The sequence below is a fragment of the Aplysia californica genome, unplaced genomic scaffold, assembly GCF_000002075.1.
Source record: "Aplysia californica isolate F4 #8 unplaced genomic scaffold, AplCal3.0 scaffold00483, whole genome shotgun sequence".
In the NCBI taxonomy this organism is placed as follows: Eukaryota; Metazoa; Mollusca; class Gastropoda; order Aplysiida; family Aplysiidae; genus Aplysia; species Aplysia californica.
In genome coordinates this window covers 79,597-107,096 of record NW_004797753.1, presented here as the reverse complement: position 1 = coordinate 107,096, position 27,500 = coordinate 79,597, and the positions used below count along the sequence as shown (strand labels likewise).

Below are 27,500 nucleotides of genomic sequence, written 5' to 3'. Positions count from 1 at the left end.
GCTATTGCTGTATATTCTATTCTGGAAATTGCCTCCCGCTGTTCCCGGGTTCTGCACTGCCTCTATTCTCTTTAATGTGACCCTAATGTCATTGATAATGACATTGGTGATGTTTGTTATGTTTATCTCTGCACTGACCTCGGTATCGTAGGATGTTGATGTCTTTCTCTAAACTACTGCTTCCCATCTCAGTGTTCTCTTTTTCACGCTCTCTTCCTACAGCACACACATTAAAGATGTTGGTTCTGGTCCTCACTTTTCTTCTGGCCGAATTGTGTTTTGTTTGGAATTTGATAGACTCTTAAGCTAACCTCTGCATTCAAAGGGGAATGGTAAGCAGAGAAAATGTTCCTCTTATTATCTATTGAAACTTTTCTGTTATTTCTGGACCTTTCAGCTTGTCGAGATCAAACTTCATACCTGCTTCTTCTTGTGTAGTCTGTCTAGTTGTGGTGGTCTTGTCATTATTATCATAACCATCGTCCCGGAGGACCGGGGAACAGCAACTGGGCTAAACGAATACTTCGTCTTCATGGTACTGATCCTGGTATCGATACCCAACGTTTTTGTCATGGGGTTGTTTTTTTTCAGCTCACAGACTAAGTTAAAATGATACAAGGAAAAAAAGATTCTCAATTGCCTAGGAACCATAGTCCTCCTGAAATATTGTGATTGTGTGAGCTCCTTGAGACTGAAGACAATGAGCAGATTCTGCCTGTCCTGCACCTCTGCCTGAATACACTGACGAGGTCCTCTGATACTTTTGTTGCTGTCCACATATTTAGCTCAGACTGCTTCTGCACTAGGTGCTAAAGCGTGGGGGTATAATACATACATATATCATATATCGTATTTCTAATAACATAATATTTTAGTATGTAGAAATCTTATTACTAAAATTAGCCGAAAGAACAACAACAAAAAACCACTTCATGGTATTGGACAGTTTGGTTTTTCGAAAATCAAGACGAACCTCATCAAAATGTATTCGAAACTATAACCAACTGAACCAAACGATAACGTCAAAGTCGTTCTTCCCCTGTGCAGCCCATCGTCTTAACGTCTGGTATGATCTAGAATAAGTGTACTCACACGTTACCGTTCTCAGCATTTGAGAATTCCTGAAGTCCGTAACAACTTGTTCGTCTCTTTCCTGAAGTACTGTCTGCGAGCGCTTTTTGGTTGTTGCACGTATCTTTCCCTACCTTGTATAACAACTATGTTTTGCTTAGAGATATTATCTATGACTATTTGCCATATGAGTCTTCAAGACCCTCAATATCTTAGTCTAACATTTGAACGTAATAATATGTCTTTTCGATCCATAAATAGAAAGACACTGCCGTATTCACGCCGACTAGCCGACACCCTATGACGGTGTCCTCGCTGTCTGTGAGAACCACAAAGCCAACGTCGTAGACTATCCTCTCTACTTCCGATGTACAGCTTGTGATATCCCTGGATAACTATTTCTCTCAGAGAAGCAATGCACTTGAGATGAGATGTTTCCACAATTTCTCAGACATCTCAGACAATGATCACATCAACAATAATGAAGCGAGAAATTGAATCAGGTAAGCCAGTGGCTCTGTAAAGACCTCCTGGCCAGGCTGAAGAAGGGAACACTTATGTAGTACAGGTGCATCGTGCGATAAGAAGTGTTTACAAAGACAGTTGTACATGGAACACTGCAAAGAGAAAAAAGTAGAGGCAGGTAGAGAAAGAGATGGGAGGGCGTCTTTCCAGAATGGACATGTCTGAGGATGCACGCAGCACTCAAATGTTCAGAGGGCACAGAGAGGTGGAGGGAGCTGATAGGAAATTCATATTGCAACACTCCGAACAATCAATGGCTGGAGTGTAAGTACTTACTTCCAAGTTTTAGTACTCATTTCCTATTAATATTTATAACCATAATATTCGTGATAACAATGGTAATTGAAATGATAGCAGCAACTGCAACAACACTATCGACAATAGTGAACAACTATTTTGATAATGATTATGTCTTCAACAACAACAACAACAACAACAACAACAACAACAACAACGAGAATAAAAACAACGACAACAACGACTGCAGCAGCAGCAACAATTACAACAACAATAACATCAACACAATAACAACATTGACTGCTAGAGCTCTTCTTCTGCTGCTGCTGCTGCTGTCAAAGTATCGTTAAGTAAACCTGGCATCCGTGCATACTTTAGCATTGGGAAGCAAAACCTTCCCGCACTGATGTAACAGCTAAATGAAGACCATTGCAATAATGCATACATCTTCCTTATCTCCAAAATCTAGGTACTCTCATGCCTTCGACAGTGGAGAAAGAGGGTCTTTCTCCTGTCGAATATATTAACCAGCTTAACGGTCAATTCGTGGTCAGAAACTCCTCGTAATCCATCCCCGTCACTGTTCTACGCTATATTTACATTAATGGTTTGCTCACTGCGGGTAGAATTTACTCCCCGCCATAATATTTGTACTCTCCGTTCAATGTTTTGAGAAGACGTTGGTCTCCCGGGGATAAATGTGCATTCCATGTCTTTATATTTCAATTTGTGCATCTTTCTCTCTTTCTTTCCCCCCTCTCTCTCTCTGCCTGTCTGTCTATCTCTCTCTCTCTCTCTCTCTCTCTCTCTCTCTCTCTCTCTCTCTCTCTCTCTCTCTTTCTTTCTCTCTCTCTCTTTCTCTTTCTTTCTATCGCTCTCTCCCCTCCCTCATTCTCTCTGGCCCTCTCGCTGTTTCCCTCACTATATCTATCTATCTATCTATCTATCTATCTATCTATCTATCTATCTATCTATCTATCTATCTATCTATCTATCTATCTATCTATCTATCTATCTATCTATCTATCTATTTATCTATCTATCCTATACACTTATCCACAAATCTATATTGACATGTGTTTATCTGTCTCTCTCTCTCTCTCTCTCTCTCTCTTTCTCTCTCTCTCTCTCTCTGTCTGTCTGTCTGTCTGTCTGTCTCTCTGTCTCTCTCTCTCTCTCTATCTATCTATCTATCTATCTATCTATCTATCTATCTATCTATCTATCTATCTATCTATCTATCTATCTCTCTCTCTCTCTTTCTTTCATTTCTTTTTTCTTTTCTTTTTTAAAACTAATACTTACATTATAAAGCACGGCAGGCCTATTGAGGGCATGTTTGTTTTTGCTGTTTGTTTTGGTGGGGGGGGGGGGGATTAGCATTGCAAACACCCGAAAAATGATGAAACGGTATAGATGTAACGCCCCTCTCAACACCTTTAGGTTATTTAAGAGGCGGGAACTCCGAGTTTAACGGCCATATCCGAAAGGCCGAGCCAAATGAGAAGTGCATTTAAAGTGCCTTTCAAAAGGACACAACAATGGGACCGAACTGAGGCTCCAACTCCGAACGCGCCATCTGACTATTTCGAGTCTCGTTCTCCTGACCACTAGGCTTCCGCCGCCACTGCAAACAATAAATACCAGTGCAGGTCTAGATCTAATATCAGTTTTTAGTTCATATAAACAATCATCGTTTATGACGACATCGACCAAGGTACAGCAATGCCATTATATTCCTAAGGAGGACGATATCATGTTGTTCAAGATAAAACAAATATTTACCAAGGAACCAGCACGTTAGGACCATTTATCTATAAACCAACTAACTCAGGATACGAATCTGAAAGTAATGCCATTCGCCTTCTCAGTTTCTCATTTTTCCTCAGCAAACTGTATCCAATCTCTGGGACGATTTCTCGTCCGCAAAGCCAGTAACTCAGTGTGCCGTTCATCGTGTCAGGAGGTCACCTCAATCCACATCTCACTGACCCTGCAAATCCATCTAGTCCCCCGATTAAAAAAGCCAACCCTCACCTACCCTCTCCTTCAAAGTAAAAGGGAGAATAAGAGACGGACCCATTTTCTTGGATTGTCCTAGGCCTTCCTTCAGTGTGCGTTATTTTAGCAAGTTTTTCCCAGTTAATGTTGTTTTGTTTTGTTTCTGTTCCGTCTCTCCCGTTGAACGAGATATCTCCAGACAGCACCCTTCTCTATCTTCTCTATTTTTATTAACATGCACACATAAAATGCACCAAAAAAAAACCGACACATTGCAGTACTCAGACAGAACAAAATCAGATAGATAGATAGATAGATAGATAGATAGATAGATAGATAGATAGATAGATAGATAGATAGATAGATAGATAGATAGATAGATGGTCTTGTCTTCACTTTTTCCGCTTTATCTCTCTTTCAATACCCAACTATTACTGCCCAAGGGTAAACAACATTCTCTTTACCCCGCAACCCTCCCCCCCCCTCTCTCTCTCTCTCTCTCTTTCTCTCTCTATCTCTCTCTCTCTGTTTCTGTCTCTCCCTCTCTCTCTCTCTCTCTCTCTCTCTCTCTCTCTCTCTCTCTCTCTCTCTCTCTCTCTCTCCCTCTCTCTCTCTCTCTCTCCCTCTCTCTTTCTTTCTCTCTCGCCCTCGTTCTCTCTCTCTTTCTCTCTTTCTCTCTTCTTCTCCCTCTCTCTCTCTTTCTCCCTCTCTCTTTCTCGCTCTCTTTCTCGCTCTCTTTCTCTTTCTCTCCTTCTCTAAATGTTGTGAAACATCAATGTTCCCTTCCAGAGTGAGATGTCCAGGTAAAAGATTCTGAACATTTACCAGGATGTCAAGACTTCGTTCAACATTTCTGACGATAGAATTTAAGTCCCAATTTTGTCCGTTTGGGAACCGTAGGATGTGAAGGAATATGAAAAAATTGAGCATGTGTTCTTTCACTCCTGCAAGGCTGTTTTGTGTCCCTAGTCAAATATCTGCAAATATCGTATCAGCGAGGGAATAATAATATGGAAGACATGGTCTGTACACCATTTGTAAACCTAATGTAGGAAACAGCTGTACCGCTCGTTTTTGTCATGTAAATACGCATGCAAATACCGTTTCTTAACATGTGTAGTTTGTACCAATACTGTTTTGCTCGTAGATGAGAACCTATGAGCAAAACAGTATAGGTACAAACTACTTGCAATGGGTGGCAATAGCTATAATAAGAAACGATATTTGCAAGCGTAAATTACATGACCAATAAGCGCGGTACAGCTGTTGTGTACAATAGGGTTTGGCTGTACATGTTTCTGTTTTTGTTTTTCTTTTGCTTTTCTCCAAAATTGGTGGTAAAAATATTTTTTTCTCTCAAATCAAAGAAAAACAGATAAGCATTAGCCAACAAGACTGGCATTCTAAGGTATCTGATGTTAAACCTGAGTGCGTGGTTTCCCATCCTACCTGGAGCCCTGCTCTGTTCCACTCGTCCACCATCTCAGCAAGAATAAAAGGTTCCAGTCATTACTCTCAGAACGTTCAGTTTATCGCTGAAAAATAATCTGTTCCGGATGGGTATTGTCGACGGGGAATTTTTGCCACCAGTGCAAAAGGAGAAGTAGAAAAGGAAAACCGTGAGAGAGTTAATGTTTGAAGCCCTTGTGTTGAGTGTAGTGTCCCAGAAACCCCGTTTGTCGCTTTCTAATTGTTCTCATTAGTCAGGAGCTCACATGGGCTTCTTTCAGTACTTCTGGTTTCTTTCCTGTCCATAAAATTCTTAAAATCTCCTAACAGTAACAAACCACATTTCCGTTGCTTCTATTTTATTTTTACTATCTTTGAAAATTGCCCTGCATCCTCAAATATATTGAAGGATTGACCACACATAAGCTTTTAGTACTCTTATTATAGTAGCCGTTGAGGTGTTTCTGTTTTTCAGGATTGGGATCATTTTATTGAAGTTGTCTTTAGCTATTGCGATTCTTTGTTTTAATTATGTGAGGTAGTGAGGTATTCAGATGAAATGATGTATCCAAGATATTTGAATTGGTGAACTTGTTTACATCTTTCCCATTTATACTACCATTAAAGGTTTACTGCTTTTGTAGAAAGAACCAGGCATGCTTTGTGTTTTCTGCACAAATAATTGTAACCGCTTACGTTCACTTTCCGTCACAACAGTATCCAGAAGCAATTGAAGGTGCTTTTCAGGACTTGCCTCCCACCCTGTCTGGGCCGAAGGATTTTACAATCAATAAAATCATCTTGAAATGTTGAGGTCTCTGTCTCTGGCTCTTACTCCCCCCCCCCTCTCTCTCTCTCTCATCCCTCTCTCTCTCTCTCTCTCTCTCTCTCTCTCTCTCTCTGCCTCGCTCTCTTCCCTCTCTCCCCCCCCTCTCTCTCCTCCCCCTCTCTCTCTCTCTCTCTCTCTCTCTCTCTCTCTCTCTCTCTCTCTCTCTCTGTGGTCAGTAACTACGTAATTTCTACCTATCAACTCCACCGCCACCACCTACACAACTTACCCCCCCCCGCCCCACACACCCCTTCCTCTTCCCTTTGTCCCACAAAGCAGTCAGTGCCCCAACCCGCGCCCGGCTGCTCTAAAAACATTCACCGAGCCTTGTTTTCTCCCACCGGTCGCGAAACGAAATTCCCCGCAAGAGACGTGGGCTTGTGGCCGGCGGGGCGCCATCTCATCACACCATCCCGCAGTCGGCTCCATCATAACAGGGTGGCAATACGGGGACCTCCTGGCTCGTGTCTCGCGCTCGCTACACGACCAGATCGCAACAACCCTCAATGAAACTGGAAATACTACGCATTCCTTCTTTGGGAGCTCTCTCGACGTCACTAAATGCGCGTGTGGCTAAGTTTATTTCTCCTGTCCTCCTGGATAGGACGTAAGTAGTTGGACTTCGTGTGTGCGGGCGTGTGTGCTTGCGGTGCGTGAGTGTGAGCGCGCTTTCAAGTTGGCAAGGCAGAGAAACTTTTTTGGAGATACCCGTATATTTCTCTAACCCTAAAAGATCAGTCAGCCGATTTACTAACACACTGACCTGTCTTCTGTGTGTGGGTTCCACTGACGATGAGGTATCTGGAGCTTGTCGTGCTTTCTGCTATTGCCACACTTGTGGAATGTGAGTCTATTGTTGAAAATTTCGACTGCTCTCTCCGTATCAACATTATGCATCTATGAGAATCTCTTTTTTAAAAAATTTTAAAAAGAAAGAAATCCACTTTTGTTGCCCCCTCCCCACATCTTTCATTCTTCATTTCAGCGCTACAATCATTCTCACAGAATCAAGCACGCACGCCAACGCACGCGCACACTCATAGTCCCCCCCCCCCCCGGCCACACACACACACACACACACACACACACACACACACACACACACACATAAAGTCACAAAAAACCCTCCAAAATGTAACTTTATTTAACTTGGTGCGATTTGTGTTTGGACTAAGACTGTTAATCTTGTCATGAAACGGAAAAAGTGCGCATCGAACAAAACGAAGCTCTCAGATGTTTTTAGCTTTACACAACAATAGTATTTTTAACGGATTTTAAGTAAAACAAAATATAGAAATCATCACTTTTTCGAAGGTAAATGGAGGCCTGAAGGGTTTTTAGGCGATTAAGATGCGGTTTAAACAGTTATGTAGTAATACTGGTATTTCAAACAATGTGTCTGTATTTCTCGGTTTGATCTCCTCCCCTTTTTTTTGTGTGTGTTTCTTTTTGCTCTGGGTTTTGTTGCTTTTTGTTTAGTTTTAGATTTTGTTTCTTGTTTCTTTGTTTTCTTTTCTTTTCATTTTCCCCTTTGGCAATTACACAAATGCACATGATAATCACGCTCGCACACGATTAAAATAAGAGTGGAAAAGGAGCTGGGAGAAAGAAACCCGAACCCCCCTTTTCCACACACACCCACACAAACACAAAATACAGAGACGCAAGCGCACACTAATAAATGTTCGAAGATCTAGCGTTGACTTGTATGACTCCACTTCTTAAACTAAGATGTCCAGAACACCACCGCCTACCACCTCCTTACTTTGTGTTTAATTGTATCGATTTACTTATCGACTGATTGATTCGTCTATGTACCTATCAATATTCTTATCGATATTTCTTTTGCCCTTTGCAGCTTTTTCTTCCCCTTCTCTTTTGTGTCCTTTTGTCGCTGGGGTAAACTTGAACAGCACCAAGACGGAGGTTCAATGTATAATGAAAGTAGTCTATTTTTCTTTTCTAACTTCCGTACTGACTCAGTGGGTGTCCCGTACGTTGTACTGGCCTCGATCTGCGGGCTACTAACGCCACAGGGTTCAATAAATTTTAATTGAGTGTTACATTTACATCAACGCTCTTTTACACGCTTTGTATCAGCCCCACCCCCACCCCCCACCCCACCCCCAACCCTCGTGCGCTTGCAACCTCTCTCTCTCTCTCTCTCTCTCTCTCTCTCTCTCTCTCTCTCTCTCTCTCTCTCTCTCTCTCTCTCTCTCTCCCTCTCTCTCTCTATCTCTCTCACTCTCTCTCTCTTTCTCTCTCTCTCTCTCTCTCTCTCTCTCTCTCTCTCTCTCTCTCTCTCATTATGTATTTGGCGAGTCATTTGTTATAATGTGTGGATATATGGGCCAACGTCCAAATTAATAAAATAATCTTGAAATATCTATCTATCTATCTATCTCTATCTATCTATCTATTTATCTATCTATCTATCTATCTATCTATCTATCTATCTATCTATCTATCTATCTATCTAGAGATTTCATATTTTAAAGTAAAAGGGCGCTGTTATACTTTAAACATCACAGCGATGTTTTATTGCAAAAATGTATGTAGATTTTCTTTAGACGTATAATTCAAACCGGAATAGAAGCACACATAAGTGGTAGGACCTAATCTGCATGTCTTTGAGGGAGGTTTCTTGTTGTCTTTTGTTTTTGTTTTGTTTTTTGTTTTTGTTTGTGGGTTGTTGTTTTTTGTCTTTTTTTCGTTTATGAGTAGGTGAAGTTTAAATGTAAAACACTTGTCTCGTATTACGTCGTCATATTTTATATTGTATAGGTACAAGAGGAAGTTGTTTTGTTTTCTTTTTTGGGGAGGAGGGTGGGGGGTCTCATTCTACCTGGCTTTCCATTTCTCGGCTTTGGAAATTTCCATTTTTCGTATGATCAAAAAAAAAATCAAAATGAGATGTTGCATTGTTGAACCAAATAAAGTAGAATAAAAACTACAATGAAATATTTCTGAACTGTGATGTTTATTTTTAACCTCAGACACACAGGCAGAAAAACGCCATCCGTGCCGGGGAGAAGTACTTTTTTCCCCAATCTATAACGTTGGTTAAATAGTGCTCGAAAAAAACTAATCAGAACTGTCATATTGTTTAAAATGTAAATGCTCAAAGCAAATGGAATCAAAAGTTATTCACAAAAAATATTAGCTTTTCGAATCAGTTTGTACGTGTCGGAGCATGCTGGACGGCAGGGGTTTTGATTGTGGAAGAGTGAGCACGTTTTTATTTATTCTGTATGTCACAGCAAATACCTGAATGTGTTAATCATATCACCTCCAAGGTGACATAACAGACATTGCTGGCACAGAATGCCCGAGAACAACTTTTTTTTCGATTGACAAAGTATTGCAATCGCAGTTTTAAATCTTCTTTAAAAATTACCAGCTAGAAAGTATTGCCAGCAACGCTGTACTGGGGTATGTTAGCTTCATAGACACTCTGATGCACAGCTTCAAAGTTTGTGCTGTCTGTCCTTGACTCTTGATTTGTCAATCCATAGAAATCTCAGTCTAGCTACTGGGCTCATCCCTGTCAGCTTGCCTTCTGGTGTTTCATTTTGAAGTTTGTTATGTTTTTTAATGTATAAAACACCTTAAGTACTTGGTGTGGGTAACCTACTCTAAGCATCAGAAGATCAAACTGCTCTGAACATCATGGCATTTTTAAACTTAAAGCTTAATGTCGACCCAGCTAAACAACAAAACGTTAAATCAGCGATTTTAGGGGTTACAAAAATGATTGCTACTACGAAGACTGGATGCCATGATCTATACGTATATACATTATTCCGCTCTTCATCTGTTCGTTTCATAATACACAAGTAAATAAACATACCGGAAACTTTTCCAACGCACCATCCGCCCCCCCCCCCTCCCCTTCCCTGATTTTCCCCCTCTGTGAAGAAATAAAACTGGTACGTGTAGTTTGATCTAGTATAGTCTCAACAAACAGGAACAATTTCTCAAACGGGGTACGTTCGATTTAAGATCCATCTTCGACACAACGCTTCCGAAACTGCACAAAGTCGCGAAAACTCCCTGCTTGATCTGGAATTCGATCAGGGGTCATTGGTGTCCGCAGTTTAGTGTGCGCTCAAAGGCAAGTCCGAGTAAAGCAGCGACATCGTGAGGATATTCTGTGTGTCCCCGAGGGACTCCATCCCACACGGATTGTGTCCAACACTACACGCACTTCTACCCGGTCGTTTTACTCTGGCCACGGAAGACTTGTGCGTCCAGGACAAAATAATGTCATGCGCATATTGTAGTCAAAATGCCATGACACTAAAATAAGTTCACGAAGTCTCGTAAACTGCTGCTGCCACTGTCGTTTCATTGTACGGGTGTTCTAAATGTGTGACCACGATTCTTTCCAATCTAATTGTTCTGACAAAACTAAACAAAATAAACAACTAATCAAGAGAAGCAAGGACAAAAATTATAGCTGTATCAACTGCTTTTTCCTGTGTAGACGTTATACAGTCGAGCCGGGTGAGGTCCATGTTACGAGTTCAAGATTTTTGTACTACAAAGCAAACCCATTTTGTGATTCCACCACCTATGGCTCAGTTGGTACGTTGCTAGTAACTTGCTAGACTACTTATTGTGTGGATATTACGAATCCCTGGAGGAGCAATTTTGAACTTTCGTTGTTAGTAGAGGAGAATGTTCTCCAACTGTACGATTTGCTCATAGTTGTTCTCTTTCTCTCATTTTGCCATGAGACAAATTTGAGTTGACTGTAAGCGAAACAAAAGCGTGTTGCTCTGAACTTCAATAGCAGCAGTTACAATACCAACAATGAAAGTGAATGCGCAAACTGGTATGTGTTTCAGATGTGCACACTCATAACCCCTCTCAAGAAAAACATTCCACTTCCCCTCCACCTCCCCCCCATCCCCCCTCTTCTCTCTCTCTCTCTCTCTCTCTCTCTCTCTCTCTCTCTCTCTCTCTCTCTCTCTCTCTCTCTCCCTCCCTGTCGCTCGCTCTCTCTCTCTCCCTGTCACTCGCTCTCTCTCTCTTTCTCTCTCTCACTGTCGCTCTCTCTCTCTCTCTCTCTCTCTCTCTCTTTCTTTCTCTCTCTCTCTCTCTCTCACTGTCGCTCTCTCTTTTTCTCCCCTCACTCTTTCTTCCCAGAGCATTCCGGCCTCTTCGACTTATATTTTGTTGCCGTCGGTATCGTCCAATGGTGCATTGCGTTTATTCTTTATGTTGTTGGTTGTTTGGGGTTTTTTTTAGCGTTCAGCCTATATTTGTATAACCTTTTGCTTTTTGAATATATTTTATTCATTTCTTGCATTGTTCCTCTCTCATCTCAGTTCGTTTTTCTTTTAAACGTTTGCTTACCAAATTACCCATGTGTATCAAGTGGGAAAAATACAAGAGGTTGGAGGGTGCCACTGGTAGGTCTTGTATCTCTTCCTTTCGTCTGTTGTTTCTGTTTGTCTGTCACGTGTCGTAGTTGTTGTTCCACTTGTTGTAATTTGTTCAAGGGTAGAGATGTTTTGGGTTTTAATCATTAAAAAAAATTTTTTTTTTAAATATATTTTGCTTTTTGCGAGGGGGGGGGGAGTAGAGTGTTTCATTTCATCGCACTTCCATTTGGCAAACTAACATAAAGCAGTAAAACATCTAAAATTATGATGGTTTCTAAATTTATAGTCAACAAGAGTACACAAAAGCTTGAAAAAAGTAATGACACGGATGTAATATTGAAAAGAGAGCACCAGGAAGAAGTAAACAGCGGTTATGGCAAAATGTGCACGCGATTTTGTTTGGCGAAGACACGAAAAGGGACAAATAGAAATTGAAAATGGGGGAAGACAAAGAGAGATTGTTGTTATTACCGGAGGTTATCGGGAGGGAAGAGTGGATCACATATTTATACAGTTTTAACTGATGTTTTTCATTCACACCGATGTGCGTGCGCATATGAACCCACAAGTTATGCTCACGCATTCACATGTACAACCGGGTACCCACGAAAATACCGTAAACACACACTAGGCTAAAAAAAAATGAAAGTCTTCAAGAGGGAGAGACAGAAAGAAAGAAATATGGAAAGGAAGAGAGATATAGAGAGATTGAGATAGTGTGGGAGACAAAGAGAGAAAGCAAGTTAAAGAGGAGAGAGGTAGAGGAGGATGAGTGAGAAAGAAAAAAAGAGAAAGAAAGACGAGATAGAGAGAGTGAGTGAGAGAGAGAGAGAGGAGAGAGAGAGGGGGGGGGGGAGACGAAACAGAAAGACAACAGTCATGGTGCAGGCAAACCACCCATAGGCTACCATTCTCAATATCTTTCCTACAGCTACAGTGGAAATCAGCCGAGTCCATTTTGAGAAGAAACAGTCTGAGATGGACTAGATCTAGTCCATAATTCCCACTTCCGAGATCTTGTAAAGATAGAACCGCGACATTTTTTTACAATATTAATTTTAATTTTTCGATGTTGATGTCAACAAAACAATATTTTCTCTTTCCATTTTTAGGCAGATCTGGCCGACTGTTAGAAATTCTCTGGATTTCAACCCTCTAATAATTATAAATAACTTTTCGTCCACATGGCCTTGGGGGCTATTTCTTTTTCAAATGTGGCGACTTTAATAAGATCATTGTATATTATGGTAGGAATATTTGAGTATTTGAAAAATGATGAAGAACAAAAGGGGATTTGCGATGCATATATGTTTAGCCTTTCTTGAGCTTCCAATTTGCTTGGAATTATAAGCCAAAGGGTATATCATGACATTGATACTAAATCTCGAATTTCATTTCATCATGACCGCCATTAGGATAGCATTTTAAAAGAGTAATTTTCTGAAAAGAACTAATAACGAATACGTTTTAACCAAAAAATTAATCCGCGAAATTAAAATATTTGGTGACTTTGACAATGGCTCTGTGTAAATGCATAATCTGTGTGTCTATAAGAGAGAGAGAGAGAGAGAGAGAGAGAGAGAGAGAGAGAGAGAGAGAGAGAGAGAGAGAGAGAGTTTATGCGTGTATATATGTGTTTGTGTGTGCATATATTATTATGTGTGTGTGTTTTTGTGTATCTGTGTGTGTCTGTCTGTGTGTGTGAGCGCGTGTGTGTGTATGTGGGTTATTCAACCTGGAAAGGAAAAGAAATTACCAAAACTATAGTACGTATCTACTGGCTTGATTCAGATATTCAAATGATGTATTAATCCTCCAAAGTTGTTGGGTTTTTTTCATCTGGAGCATACAAGTGAATCTGTCGGAATTACAAAATTGACTAATACTATTTTTGACCTAAAAAACAAGAAAAACTGAATATTTATTAGTTTGTTTTATTTTACATATGATGTAGCTTGTCTTCGCCGAAAGGGGTATTGCAAGCTTACATTGTTAATATGATGTTTTATCAGTGTTATCATAAAGTTGTGTAGGCCTTTAGTTCGGGGTTCGTAACATACAGAACGAGGGTAGTCAAAATGTGGTACACAATGGTGCCATTTAATATTATCACACTGATTTTAGCTGCATCCTAAACTGTTGCTGTACAATAATTTTCATAGTTCCGAGACAATACGTTCGTTTTATAAGGTCGCAAGAAATAAAATGCTTGAATTGCGTAATCTTGCTGAATTCCCTCCACCCCTCCACCCCTCCACCCCTCCACCCAACTCTCTCTTTCTCTCTCTCTCTCTCTCTCTCTTTCTCTCTCTCTCTCTATCTATCTATCTATCTATCTATCTATCTATCTATCTGTCTGTCTATCTGTCTCCCTCACTCACTGTCTCTCTTACTCATTCTCTCTTTTTCTTTCTGTCGTTTTCTCTCCCCTCCCCCTTTTTAGAATAAAGAATTAATTCAATGACTAAATAAAACAGTTAATAACAAAAGGGGAAAATGAAAGAGATCACGAGTCCGTTATTATGACGTCTCCAGCCACAGAGGTTATATTATTATTATTCGGAATAACTCAACGCTTCATTGGACACACAAGCCATGATAACACCAAAATGTAATAACACTTTAGGCCATCCTGGTCTTGCCTCATCAGTTTCTTACTTCAAACATCTAAACAGCTTTTGAATAAATATTGCACAAAGCGTTCAAGGGAGTTCGTTCGTCCAACAGGTCACCTCAACCAACAATCAATTTGAAGCGATCAGAAATGTTTACGTTCATTTGGAGCTATCAATCAAAACAAATCATCTCAATTTCATGAGCGAAATAGAAGAGCACAACGTGAATTCCCGTCGATATAAAGAAGGCGAATTGTGCTTCATTCTTTGGAACTTTTGAGTGCAGATGCAACGAAATTAAGTTGGAAAGGCATAAACCTTCCCATGATAATCATATTGCATTATATCATTCTTGTCGCTTCTTTCGTTTACCACGACATGCCTTCCATGTGAGCTCGCGTGAGAGATGCGTAATATTCTACTTCTCACATCTCAATATCTTGCATTACATAGTATGTTTTCTCTTATTTTCGAGTCCAGGAATTAATTTCCATGCACAGACGAACCATAAGCAACAGATGAAAAGCCACACATAAGCACTGAGGGCAGTTTTTAAATGAAGCAGTATTTATTCAAAAGCCGCCCTCCTCAGACGGTGACTTTCCTCTAAATGGCTTCATTACGTCATGTACACAATAGCAGCGCCTTTTTTACATACGTGATTTAAGGTTCTTGGCCGATCCAGAACATTTTCATACTTCTCTGAGCTGTCATTGTTATTTTTATTGAATAATTCATGTGTGATATGTTGGGATGTCTCAGTCAGAAACTACGATTTCCTCGCGCGAAGGGATTTTCTGACTACGAACACGTGGCTATCATGTCAATCGAGACGTAGAATCATAAAGATTATCGTCGCACGTTCGTCTCAATCAACAATAATTTTTTTTGGAGAGGATAAAGTTGTTTGAGCACAATTTGAGCTATCAATCGAAACGAATGATCGCAATCAGAATAGAGAAATAGGAGCCCACAAAGTTGATTCCCCTCTTCTTAATGAATAATTGCGTCCCTTATGTTCAGGGTGTGATATGCACGTGCAATAGCTTCGGGGTTATGTTGGAAAGGCACAAACCAAGAGATGATCATTATATCACATCATGTTTGTTGCTTTTTGGATTATCTCTAAGCTTTTATACGCCTCCCAGGTGAGCTTCTGCTCATTGTTATTTTATTTGTAATTTACTCTGATGTGTCTTAAATTTGTGTCAGACGTCTCTCTGTTTTCAAGATATATGATATGATTTTTTGATACCTCAAACACAGAAAAAGAAATTCTTCATACAAATTTGCAACGAGCTTTTCGAAATAAGAGCGTTTTCTAGATATGTTTTGCTGACGGAGGTTTTTGTGGGGGGGGGGGGGGGGGGTTAAGGGGGGGGGTGTATTGTTTTGTTTTGTTTTTGCTTTAGTTTGATTTTGTTTACACTTCAATAAATACGGACAACAATGGAAACGTAACTCCGGCGTAATCTTAGCACTTTTGAGGTGTGTCTTTTGAGACTCTTACCATTTCCCTTATTTCTTTGAGCTGTCGTATTAAGATTCATGTAGATGTTCATTTTCGCTGAAATGGGGACCCGAGCTATCCCGTAATCCCTAACATGCAGGGGCAATTTCCCCTCGGCATCGACCAGGATCCTTTAATTAAAGTGTAGTTTTTACTGTTTCCGTTTCGTGCCATAAAAATATACGAATATTGATATAAACGGGAGAATCATTATACAAGGCCATGTGCATTGCTCTCGGAAAAGAGACATCAACTAGGAAATACATGATTGGCAGCACAAATAGATTTTCTGATTGCCAATGTTGAAAGTTTTCTGTATCGTGCTTCCTCGTGCGTCTTGGGAATTTCCGTTCTTGTTCTGGTGGTGAATAGAGACAGGTGTGTTGTATCGTGGTCTAGGAGAATCGAGGTTCCCCGGAGGGTGTTTGTAAAGCAATGCAAATTGTATTTGCGCTCAGTGCTCTTTTTCAAATAGATATTGGATAATACGGTGTGTTTATTCAAATTATGAGAGCGGGCCGTGTTCATAGTCTGCCTCTAATGTAGGGCAATCTGCACAGTCTGATTACAGCGGAATAGAAATGTTTTATTTCGTAATCAGAACACGTTTTATAAATAATAGAAATGTTAATAAACAGATATTACATCGGAATGCTGGAAGCCCGTGTACAACCTTCACATACTAAATGATGTTTGTGTCTGTTGTATACTTTGTGTACAGGGTAATTATTTGTGTTCAGGTGTAGGTGCCTACTGCTAGTTGGGTAGTGTTGTTTGTGTGAAACAAATTAAATTGTTCCAATTTATTTTCCTCGTAACACCTGACCTATGATCAAACTTTCACCTGGTGAATATTCTTGTTTTAATTTAGCCTCTCCCTCTCTCATTTCAAAGGCATGACCACAAACACTTTAGAGTTAATGCTTCTTGAACGGTATCGGAGATGACATTTGCGTTTGAGCATCTCAACTGAAATTGACAAGAATCGACACCTCTGTATATGAATGACCACAGTAGATTATCCCCTCCCCCAACCAAGCAAATAGAAAAAGTGGCCACAGCGAGCAGTTCTGGGGAGCAACTAACTCATTACAAAACTCCCAACGCTTTCTAATACTTGGTCGGACTTTGGTGTGTCTGGCACATGTTACTTCCAGGATCTATGTCGGTGTTCTTATTAGTCAGTCTCCATTTCTTCAGATTATGAGCCTATTGTGTGTAAGTGTATAAGTGTACATTCACATATTATATATACACAATCAGGTCTGCTAAGGTAATAATAATATAGATTGTAAAGCGCATAGAGCTTGCTGTTGAGCGGGAATCTACGAATTATAATATATAAATGCTATTCTATTATTATTACCCTAGCTGCACACGGCAAACTACAGCTCAGGGCTCAGACCATCATGCTATGTATTGCTTTCGACTGCCACTTCTGTGCACATGCGACTAATTGACGATAGCTGCTCCTAAAATGTGATACAAAGGTGTTTGTTTGCGCGTATGTGTAAGTGTGAGTATGTGTGTGAGTGTATGTGTGTGTATGTGTGTGAGTGTATGTGTGTATGTGTGTGAGCGCGCGCGCGTGTGTGTGTGTGTGTGTGTGTGTGTGTGTGTGTGTGTGTGTGTGTGTGTGTGCGTGTGTCTTCGTGTCTGTGTGTCAATGTGTTTGTGTGTGCATGCACTTGTGCTTTAATTGAGGAAAAGTGTGAACTAAATTGTGTCCATAGCTGATTATTAGGGAGAAACTTGATGAGAAAATAATGCTGTGTGTTCAGAATAGAAACAAAAAATGTCTCTGATGTTTAAAAACCAAAAGCAAAAATAAGGGGGCAGGGCTATAGAGAGAGAGACAGCCTATAAGGGCGATTGCCCCTAAATGATTGATGCCGTAGTAACGGCGGTCATAGATATATAATGGGATGCAGAAGAAACAACAAAGAATATAAAATTAAAGATACAGAGAGCAGGGGGACATATATATTAAAATAAAAAGAGGGAGAGAAAGAGAGAGAGAAAAAAGGAGATAGGGCAGGGAGAAAGTAAGAGAGTGAGTATGATTAGAGAAGAAGAGGAGAGAGAGAAAAAAAGAAAGAGAGAGACAGAGAGAGAGAGAGAGAGACAGAGAGACAGAGAGAGAGACAGAGAGAGTACAAGAGAGAAAGGGTGGAGTGGCTGTTAAATAAAGAGAGAACTTTTATGATTCGAAAAACTCAAAGGGATTCGAGAGTAAAGTGAGAATGAAAAAGGGGGTGGTTTTGGATTTTAAAATAATAGAAAAGGTAATATTTTCATTTATTAGACTTCTAAAGAAAATAACATCTTGCTTTGTCAGCAAGTCTACTCCTGTATTACTTCATAAGACAGATATAAACCCCTTTGTATATATGATATACATTTTGACCTCCAGTGAATGAACATCTATCTATCTATTTATCTATCTATCTATCTATCTATCTATCTATCTATCTATCTATCTATCTATCTATCTCCAGAGAGAGAGAGAGAGAGAGATTGGGGGGTGGGGGTGGTTGCAGCCTGTAGCTAATTACATCCCGTCTTGCTCTCTGTTTAACCTTTTTTCTTCTTTCCATCCTCAATATTTATTCATCTTTTTCTTTTGTCCTTTCTTGATATTTCACTTTGCTTATTCTTTCTTTTCACTTGGCTGTTATTATAATGTTGCCCCAAATCTTTTTACAACAATCGACATTCTTTTTCTGACACCTTACACCCCATGCACCTTTCAAAATCTCAACGGGCTTTTGCATCCTGCAACGTAATACAATTTGGGGAGATTGTTTTGGACATTGTAACAATGTAGCAGGCAGGCACTGAGTACGATTCAATTACACCAAGGATATAACGATTTTTATGTCTACCGACAAGACAAGAGAGTTCAATTGTGTATTATTTTCTTCTTTTCTTTTTCTCTTTTTCTCTTGCTTTTTCTGTGTCCAAGTTTTATCGACATCAAATGTCAGTTATGTTCACTACATACTCAATATTGGATATTTAATTGGCAGACTTTCTTATGGTGGAAAATCATTTGAAAGTTGAAATATAACTCAGTTCAAACAAAAAGTGCTGCCAAGCAATAAATCCAGATCACGAAACGAGTTACTTCGCTGCTTCTAAAGATAGATGGCAATATCTATAAAGAATTCTTTCACATAGTCTGTCAAATTCATTTTTGTTTTCCCCTTTGTTCTACCCCAATAAAGACGACTGTCTGTTCACTTCGATATTGCGATATTGGTGGGGCTATTAAACTCAACTTGAGATAGTCAATTGCTGCCTGTCTAGACTTAACAACACGTTGTGGGAATATGGAGACAGATAGCACTTGTATAACAGATGGACGGTGCGAGGTAACGTATGTAGGGGATAGACGGTCTTGAAAAACAGAGATGGTTGGACAACACTGGTAGAGGACAACCAGATCAGTGTCAAACTGGAGTATGATAAGAAAGCTTATTTTCCTTTTATAGGATTATGTGTCCCTACATATCAAACCTAATGTACCTGAGACAATTTCTCCACCCTCTTAATTTTTCAGCTTTTTCTTTAAAGATAAGGTTTGGTACATTTTTTTTATCATTGTTATTATTATTATTATTATTATTATTATTATTATTATTATTATTATTATTATTATTATTATTATTATTATTATTATTATCGAGTTCTGTGCTATTTGAGTTGTAACCTGTGATCAAATCTACTCCCTCCCGCCTACCCCCCCCCCCCCTTCTGTTTGACTAGGGATATCCGTTGGGGAAACGTAATGACAACCGGTAAAAGAATTTGTACATTCTCGCTTGGGCAAGATCTTTCTGTAGACGAAGCGGGCATTTGTGCCTTTTTTCCTGTTTGTATCGATTCTCCATTACTGATAGGTGGGTACAGAGTAATGTGATTTTTGACGTGCATCAGAGACCTCATCCGTTCTACAAGTATCGAGACTGTTTTTAGGGGGCGGAAGCGTGGGCATGGGATGTCATTGGTCTTATTTCCTATTTCTTTGTTGGTTTCACGTCAATTTTCAAGTTTAACAAAAAGGCATAAGAAATAGTTTCGGTACCTGTTGCCTTACCCAAAGTAAATTGTTTGTATAGTTCACAGGTCCATATCAACAAAATTAATCCATATACACATGTCGTGAAGGATTATTTGATACCATCATCATGGATACCACCTATAAACCCGGCGCAAATGTCCGTACCCTGTTGAAGAACAAAGACACTCTCTGTTGGGGCAGTTTGTTAGTAAGTGCAAGACGGGGGAGAATAGTCGGATAACGAAGCGTGCAAGTCTAGTTTCCGTGATCAAGGCAGAGACAGCAACATGGCCATCGACATTTGTTCCGTTTTACGTAGGGACAAGACCCCGAAAATTCGGGAAAATGTCACTGAGAAAAAATTTTTAAAGCATGCAAATCGTTTGATATATATTTGCTCTACAGTGCCATTATAATTATTTTTAAAATACATGTACTGTTAGCAAAAACTATTAAACAATGTTCTGTGGTAGTTGACACTCCGATATTGATTCTAGGGTCAAATCAGTCATAGGCAGGATTTTGGTTCAGGTTATCAAACTGTTTTTTTAGATTCAATAATCTCTCTCTCTCTCTCCCTCTCTCTCTCTCTCTCTCTCTCTCTCTCTCTCTCTCTCTCTCTCTCTCTCTTTCTCTTCTCTCTCTTTCTCTGTGCAACTCAATTTATTTTTTTTTAAGTTCAATAGTCTGCTTCGCGCTCATATGACATTATGCAGTTGCGAGCGCCGTAAAACTCAACAAAAAAACAAAAAATCTATCAGCTTGCCTCTTTTTTTTCTTTCTATCTCTCTGTCTATGTCTATTGTTTTTTCACAAACGCGCGCCCTATTTCTTCCCCCCCCCCCTTTTCCCCCGCCCGCGAAAAATATATTTGTCTCTCGCTCACTCCTCTCTCTCTCTCTCTCTCTCTCTCTCTCTCTCTTTCTTTCTTTCTTTCTTTCTTTCTCTCTCCCTCCCTTTCACCATTCTCCTGCACCGTGCTCTGTTATACTTCTAGTTCTTTGTATACATAGACAAAGTGTTGCACATGGCCCTGTAAAAGATGTCGCTCACATTCAAGAGAAATTGCCCGTGTTCCTGATTGTTTCCAGAGATCGGCAAATGGACGTTAAACAGAATGTGCTCTTTGCTCCTCTGTTTTATGTTGAGGTTCAACCCGCAACTGTGTAGGCCTACAAGAGCTATTGCAGGCATGATCACTCCACCCCACTGCGAAGCGTTTATCAGGTGTGCCGATAAATGGCAGACAGACATTCAGACAGACATTCAGACAGACAGACAAACAGGCAGATAACAGACAGAGAGAGGTAAAACCTTAACTAGATTAAAAACTAGAAATTCGGGTACTGGTCAGTTTGGTAATCAGCTTTTTCCTCATACGCTCAGTAGACCCGGACAAAATAGCAACAAAGGAGTCGGAAACGATTTTGAGCGGCCGATGAGGAGTCTGGGTTCCCCCCAGTTATTATTAATTCATTTCCCCATAGAGGTTTCTTTGAGATCAATTTATTTGGGGTTTTGTTTTATTTGATTTGATTTGTTTTGTTTTTGTATTAATTGTTTCATTTTCTGTTTGTTTTTTTTTATTTATTAACCCAGAAAAGCAACAAAAGAATAACAAAATAAATAAAGACGTTTGGTTTTTGGGTTTTTGCAAGACCCGGCACCTTTTGCTGATATTTTGAAAACCGGTCCATCACTTGTATAAGGGCGAAAAAGCCATCTCGCCTCTCTCGCTCGGGGTATTTTCTGCTCAGCCAGACGGTTCCGGCGCCCCTGTCACGAACATTACCACAGAGTAGTAGCAGTATGGACGGTGGAGCTTAGCTCGCTCTCTCTCTCTCTCTCTCTCTCTCTCTCTCTCTCTCTCTCTCTCTCTCTCTCTCTCTCTTTCTCTCTCTCTCTCTCTTTCTTTCTCTCTCTCTTTGTCTCTCTCTCTCTCTCTCTCTTTCTCTCTGTCTCTGTGTGTGTGTGTTTCTCTCTCTCTTTCTATCCTTCTCTTTCTCTCTCTCTTTCTCTCCCTCTCTTTCTCTCTCTTTCTCTCTATATATATCTAATCTATCTCTCTATCTATCTATCTATCTATCTATCTATCTATCTATCTATCTATCTATCTATCTATCTATCTATCTATCTATCTATCTATCTATCTATCTATCTATCTATCTGTCTATCTGTCTATCTATCTATCTCTCCCTTTCACTCCGATTGTATAGTCTATGTGTGAGTATGTGTATGTGTGTGTGTGTGTGTGTGTGTGTGTGTGTGTGTATGTATATATTATAATATATATATAAATAAATGGTAGATAATAATTATATATGCATTATATAATCAATCTATTTCTGTCCCATTTCCCATGTATAGTTGCAGGGCCCTTTATTTCGAAAAATCTCAAACAAGACTATTCTATTTTTAAGGGCTTCAAGGGAAATATAAGCGAGCTTTGATGTCCAAAAATCGATGATGAGTGAAAAAAAAACGTTCAATGATAGAGAGGTGTGTTGCACGATAATGTGCAGGGTTTATACCAAGAAATGTGGACGTTTTGAACAAATGTGAAGCATCATGGTGAAATTAGCCGCTCGTCAAAATTAGCCTTTGGGCATCAAAAAAATATATATCCTTTTTTTTTGGGGGGGGGGGGGCTCATCACTTTCTAAGTCCTTTTAAAAACACATTCCTGTTTTGATTTTACAGGAAAAACGTTCAGTAAAGACATGAGAATCGTAAATTTTTAATTTTCAAAGACTCTCAATCTTTGGTAATCACCAAAGTTTGGCGACCATTTTTTGCTAAGATTTTTTCTGACACCATTCGACCCTTACCTCTTTCAATTGCATATACCTCTATTTCTAAGCTAGATAGATGTTTTGTATTTATATAAATCAAAAGCAAGACAAATACAAAAGCTTTAAGATCATACAAATAGCTCCATATACCCCAGCACAAAACTGACATGCGCCTGATTCTATCGCGTCACAACACAAATAACGACAATGTCTGAGCTCGATGCGCTTCTGATATGACGCCATAGTGCACATATCTATAATTTCCGAACCGAAAGTCAAAAGTTCTTACTTGGTAAAAACGTTATTGCTGCTAATGGGAATTTTTCACTTGTTCTTCGGCGGGCCTTGGTTTTTGGATTGGCTTCGATTAGAATATTCTGGCACCTCAACGTTGCACTCAAAGATGTTACTGGATATTTCTTTTTTTTTTTCTCTTTGTTCTTTAGTCGCAGCTGTGTTTGTCAATGATCTTGGTTTGTGGTATTGTTAGAACTGTTGCTGTTGTTGTTATTGTTTTTATTATCTAGATTTTTTAGCCTGAGATCTCCTAATAGCAGCTATTATTGCTTGTTTCTTGCTGCTGTGGGTGTCGTTGGTTGGAGAGCTGCCACTGAAGTTTTGAGTTCTGTTGTTGGACTTTTGTCTCTTATCCTTGGTTGCTGCCTGACGTTACCACAAATATCTTTTGGCCAATTCACTGTCTGTAGGAAAAAGGATGGGGCAGGATATATATATGTATATATATATATATATATATATATATATATATATATATATATATATATATATATATATATATATATATATACTCTATATATATATAAATATTTATATTTATATTTATATATGTACATATATAATGTATATATATATAGATAGATAGATAGATAGATAGATATAGATGTATACAGAGAGAGAGAGAGAGAGAGAGAGAGAGAGAGAGAGAGAGAGAGAGAGAGAGACAGAGAGAGACAGAGACAGAGACAGAGAGAGAGACAGAGACAGGGACAGAAACAAAGTACAGAGACAGGGAGATACAGAGATGGGAGCAGAGATATAAACATAAACAGCACCCCCCGGGGCGGTGCCACTGACTGAAGTGTCTTTAGGCCATTCCCAAAGGGAATGCACAGTAGAATTGTAAATGGGCAGATCCAACAATGCCAGGCTCATAACTGTGCCTGAACTACAACAGGGAAATGCTGCTTTTTCTTTCCTAATCCTTACTATCGTCATTTTCTCTACTTCTTTTGTATGTTTGTCACACTCTTGTGATCCGCTATTTTCGGGGTGCCTTGATAGTCGAAGCAGACTTTGTGCTGTTGAAGCTAGAGAGATGAGCAGAGTAAGTCTGATTCTCTGTAAGCACTTCTCTGTTAATATTCACCCCTTGGCGCTCATAAAATGACCTTATGCAGTTGCGAGCGCCGTAAAAGCTCTACTAAAATAAAAAAAAAAGACAAAAACAGAGGCAGAGTCAAAAAGACAGGGACGGAGATACAGGACCATGGACAGAGACATGGACAGGGACAGAGACAGAGACTGGGGCAACGACAGAATCAGAGACAGAGACACAAACAGAGACAAGGACAGATAGACAGAGACAGAGACAGAGACAGAGAAGGGGACATAAACAGGGACATAGACAGGGACAGAAACAAAGGTTGGAACACAGACAGAGATAGACAGGGTCAGAGAATGAGATAGAGACCAGGACAGGGAGATAGAAACAGAACAGAGACGGGGATAGTGACAGACAGGGACAGAAACATAAATGCAGAGATGGCAGGGATAGCAATAGAGACAGAAATTGAGAAAGAGACAGTGACAGAGACAGACACAAAGACAGAGAAAAAATGCTTTTGTATCCCTAACCCTCAGAAGAGATTTTGCCCATTCGGTCCTCAGGAGGACTTCTGCACCCTGAAGGGCTTTGGTCTCCTTACCCAAACATGATATCATGTCTGCCAACGCGAAAAAACTCGTCATGGATTCAGAGCAACCTAGATAAGATAACAATCAATCAAGTGTCGAAATGTGAGAGGCTCTAATTTGCAAACTGTTCTTAAAAAACTCGTTAACGATAACAATCTTCCTCGAACAATATGTTGAAAACAGCGATGACTCACCCTAACTTCAGATTTAGATTAAAGATTCATCACAGTATGAGGATTTCGGCTTCAGGGAGGGGGATGGAATAATCTACGAGGCGATAAATCGAGCCATGTCGGAGAGAATCCATTTCGACATAATCGAAACAACAGCCACACAAGTGCTTCTTCATCTGCAGGAAAACATTGGGAGATAATAATGCGTTCTTGAATAATGCATGCCTACAGACAGAGAAAATGGGAGATTTATATGAGTTGTTAAATTCTCCCATGAGAAAAGATCTGATCCCTAGAGAGTTTGGACGGATTCCTGAAGAAAAACTCCTCGCCGGGCCATATCTCTTTCGTTTTCAGACGATCTGATGCGATTTCAATTTAGAAACAAGAATCTGTTTACGCCTAGAAACCAGAAAGGTTTTAATGTCTTTTTCGTGTTTCCTGCTATCACTTTCACTTTCAAAACTCGACAGTTCTGACGAAACAATGTTCAGTATTTTTTTTCCAGATAGGCAAGGCTAACAAACGCGCTACAATCTGCTTTTTTTTCTTTTTCGCATGAGACAATATCTCGTTACACAATACGCAGAGATCTGATTAAGTTGGCTGTAACGTCGTGTTTAGACAAAGATGCCTGACAGTCTTCCCAATGCTCTATGGTTTAGATATTCAACAGGATTCATTTTAAAGTCCTTCTCAGCCCAATACAGTCTTTCAAGAGGCATCACCTCCAGTTTACAAATATAGCTGATTTGGCCGAAATGTACAGAGCCAGAATAATATCCACAGAGAATTCCTCACGGCGGATTCTAGCCATATCCTTTCATGATTGTAGTTAAACTAGGTATTAGATGAGCTAATGTAATGACTGTTTATGTTGCTTTGTATTAATATCAGAGATACAAAAATAATAGTCCATGTTTTTCCATTCCACCGACGATGTGAACTGCTGTTGTTCAGCTAAAGATTCCTATTATTTTCTGTCACCTCAAATTTGCGTTCAGGATTGGACCCAAAGATAATTATCATAGCCGACGCTCTTTTTGAGGTTGTCCCCGACCTTAGTCGTCTTTGGGGGCTATCAAGATCTCTTGAATTTAGATGCATTTATTGATTGGTCCTGACCGGGTTTTCCCTCGGACTCATCAGTGATCTGAGTAAACGGAGGTGATAGAAGAAGACGATTCAAGACTTTGGCCTTTAGAAAAAGGGGGAAAAAACAACTTTTGGGGGGTTTTTTTAAATACAGCCTGTAACTATAGAACACGTCTTTAACCATTTTTGAGGCATTATTTGTGTTTGAAAGGTTAATATTTCAGAGGTATTTGAGAATATAAATGTGTCTCACTTGCGCTGAAGTAATGACTTTCGGTTCGTTTGATATACTTGGGTATAAGGTTGTGGACTTTATGTTGGCTGTCTCTGTCTCTACTCCTGCCTCCCCCCCCCCCTTCCTTTTTTTCTCGCTGTCTCTCTCTCTCTCTCTCTCTCTCTCTCTCTCTCTCTCTCTCTCTCTCTCTCTCTCTCTCTCTCTCTCTCAATAAGAGTTTGCTTTTATTTATGTTTCATGCTTTGTTCTGTTTGTTTTGTCCATGAGTGAAGAAAAGAGATTGCCCTTTTTAGATTCTATATTATGTTTGTTTTTTTTATTTAAGGGAATGTAGGAGTGAGAGGGAGCAAATGTCTTATAAAACCTCATCAGAGAGAAAAAAATAACAAGCTACATTTTCGCAGTACTCATTGAAAAAAAAAACCCAAGAATTTACAAGCAGAAACAACGAACCATCCGTTCAGCTGGTCTTGACACCGCACGGAAGAGACTTCCCTCACTGTACGTGACACAAATATCTCCCCTGCTGCGGCCGAGATGCGCAACAGTAAGCAATGATTCTGTCTTCAACTGGTTAGGGTGTTTGTTTTTTGTTGGGTTTGTTAAACACAAATTATTGATTATTTTAGAGGCGGGGCTTACTGTTGTAATTTGTTTACGAAAAGGCTGTGCCCTCAGGCCTTGAAAAACAAATGGGAAAATCCCTGTGTGTTGTGGCGAGCATCTGTCCCCGTGACACTAGAGTTATGAGTTACGGGTTCATTTTACCAAATTATTGTCTCCAAATTGCATCCACCTCTAACTATTTGTTTTCAAATAATATTATTTTATCTCATTCTTGGAACCGTGGCTGCAGGTTACAATCGACAAATAAGGGTTTCTATGGGTTGATGGTTTCCTGTAATTTGCCAACAGTAAGTGTCGCTCTGTTGGTGGTGGCAGTGACCTCATCCGGATCTGCGTTGATGAAGAAAAGTATATTATACGAACATATGGGGCTAGGACTTGTAATGTTTCGGCCAAATGTTTCTAGCCCTTGATTAAAAATTTATCTCCTAAAAGAGACCTAACAGGGGTCCAAGGACAAGCTAACTGTCTCCGAATCGACCAAATCTGCGCTTATTAGAGCAGGAGGAAATAGCCGGAGAAAGTAGATTTTATGGTCCGGATTTTAATAAGTAATTACAAGGCTTCCCTGTTTAGTAGCGTCACCGAACTCGGACACCCAGGACACACAGAGGTCTTAAAGGTAAGCGTCCCCTGTAGTGGCTCACTCCTTTACGGCAGTGAAATATTGATAACTCTTGTCGGCCTGGAAAGGTCGCAGTATTGGCGCCACCGGTAATTGGTCAGAACTGGCCGCGGGCTTCATGAGAAGAGACCACAAACGCGGGTCTGTTGGAACACCTCGGGAAAGAGAACATGAAAGATTTATGAGTAAGACGGCCCGTTCGTGCGCAGATTTCTAAGTCCTTTGTCAGCCAACGCCACTTCAATTTATCCTTAAAAAATCAGACGAGACGCGAGAAGACGATGTTGTTTTATGTCTGTCGTCACCTGCTCCGTCTCGTCGTCTCCTT

At 39.9% G+C, this 27,500-nt stretch overlaps 1 protein-coding gene across 4 annotated transcripts in view; it reads left to right on the top strand.

Annotated features, from left to right (window-relative positions):
- The first annotated feature begins 6,507 nt into the window (after positions 1-6,507).
- LOC101861149 (neuronal acetylcholine receptor subunit alpha-10) overlaps positions 6,508-27,500 on the top strand; it is a 100,552-nt gene continuing 79,559 nt past the window's right edge. For 2 of the 4 annotated variants that reach the window (XM_013086587.2, XM_005105639.3), the window contains exon 1: positions 6,509-6,956. In XM_013086587.2, the coding sequence (XP_012942041.1) occupies positions 6,905-6,956 (52 nt within the window). In that variant the 5' untranslated portion in view covers positions 6,509-6,904. Of the gene's footprint in view, positions 6,957-27,500 lie in introns of all 4 variants that reach the window. The other 2 variants (XM_035971694.1, XM_035971693.1) reach the window with 2 other exon arrangements.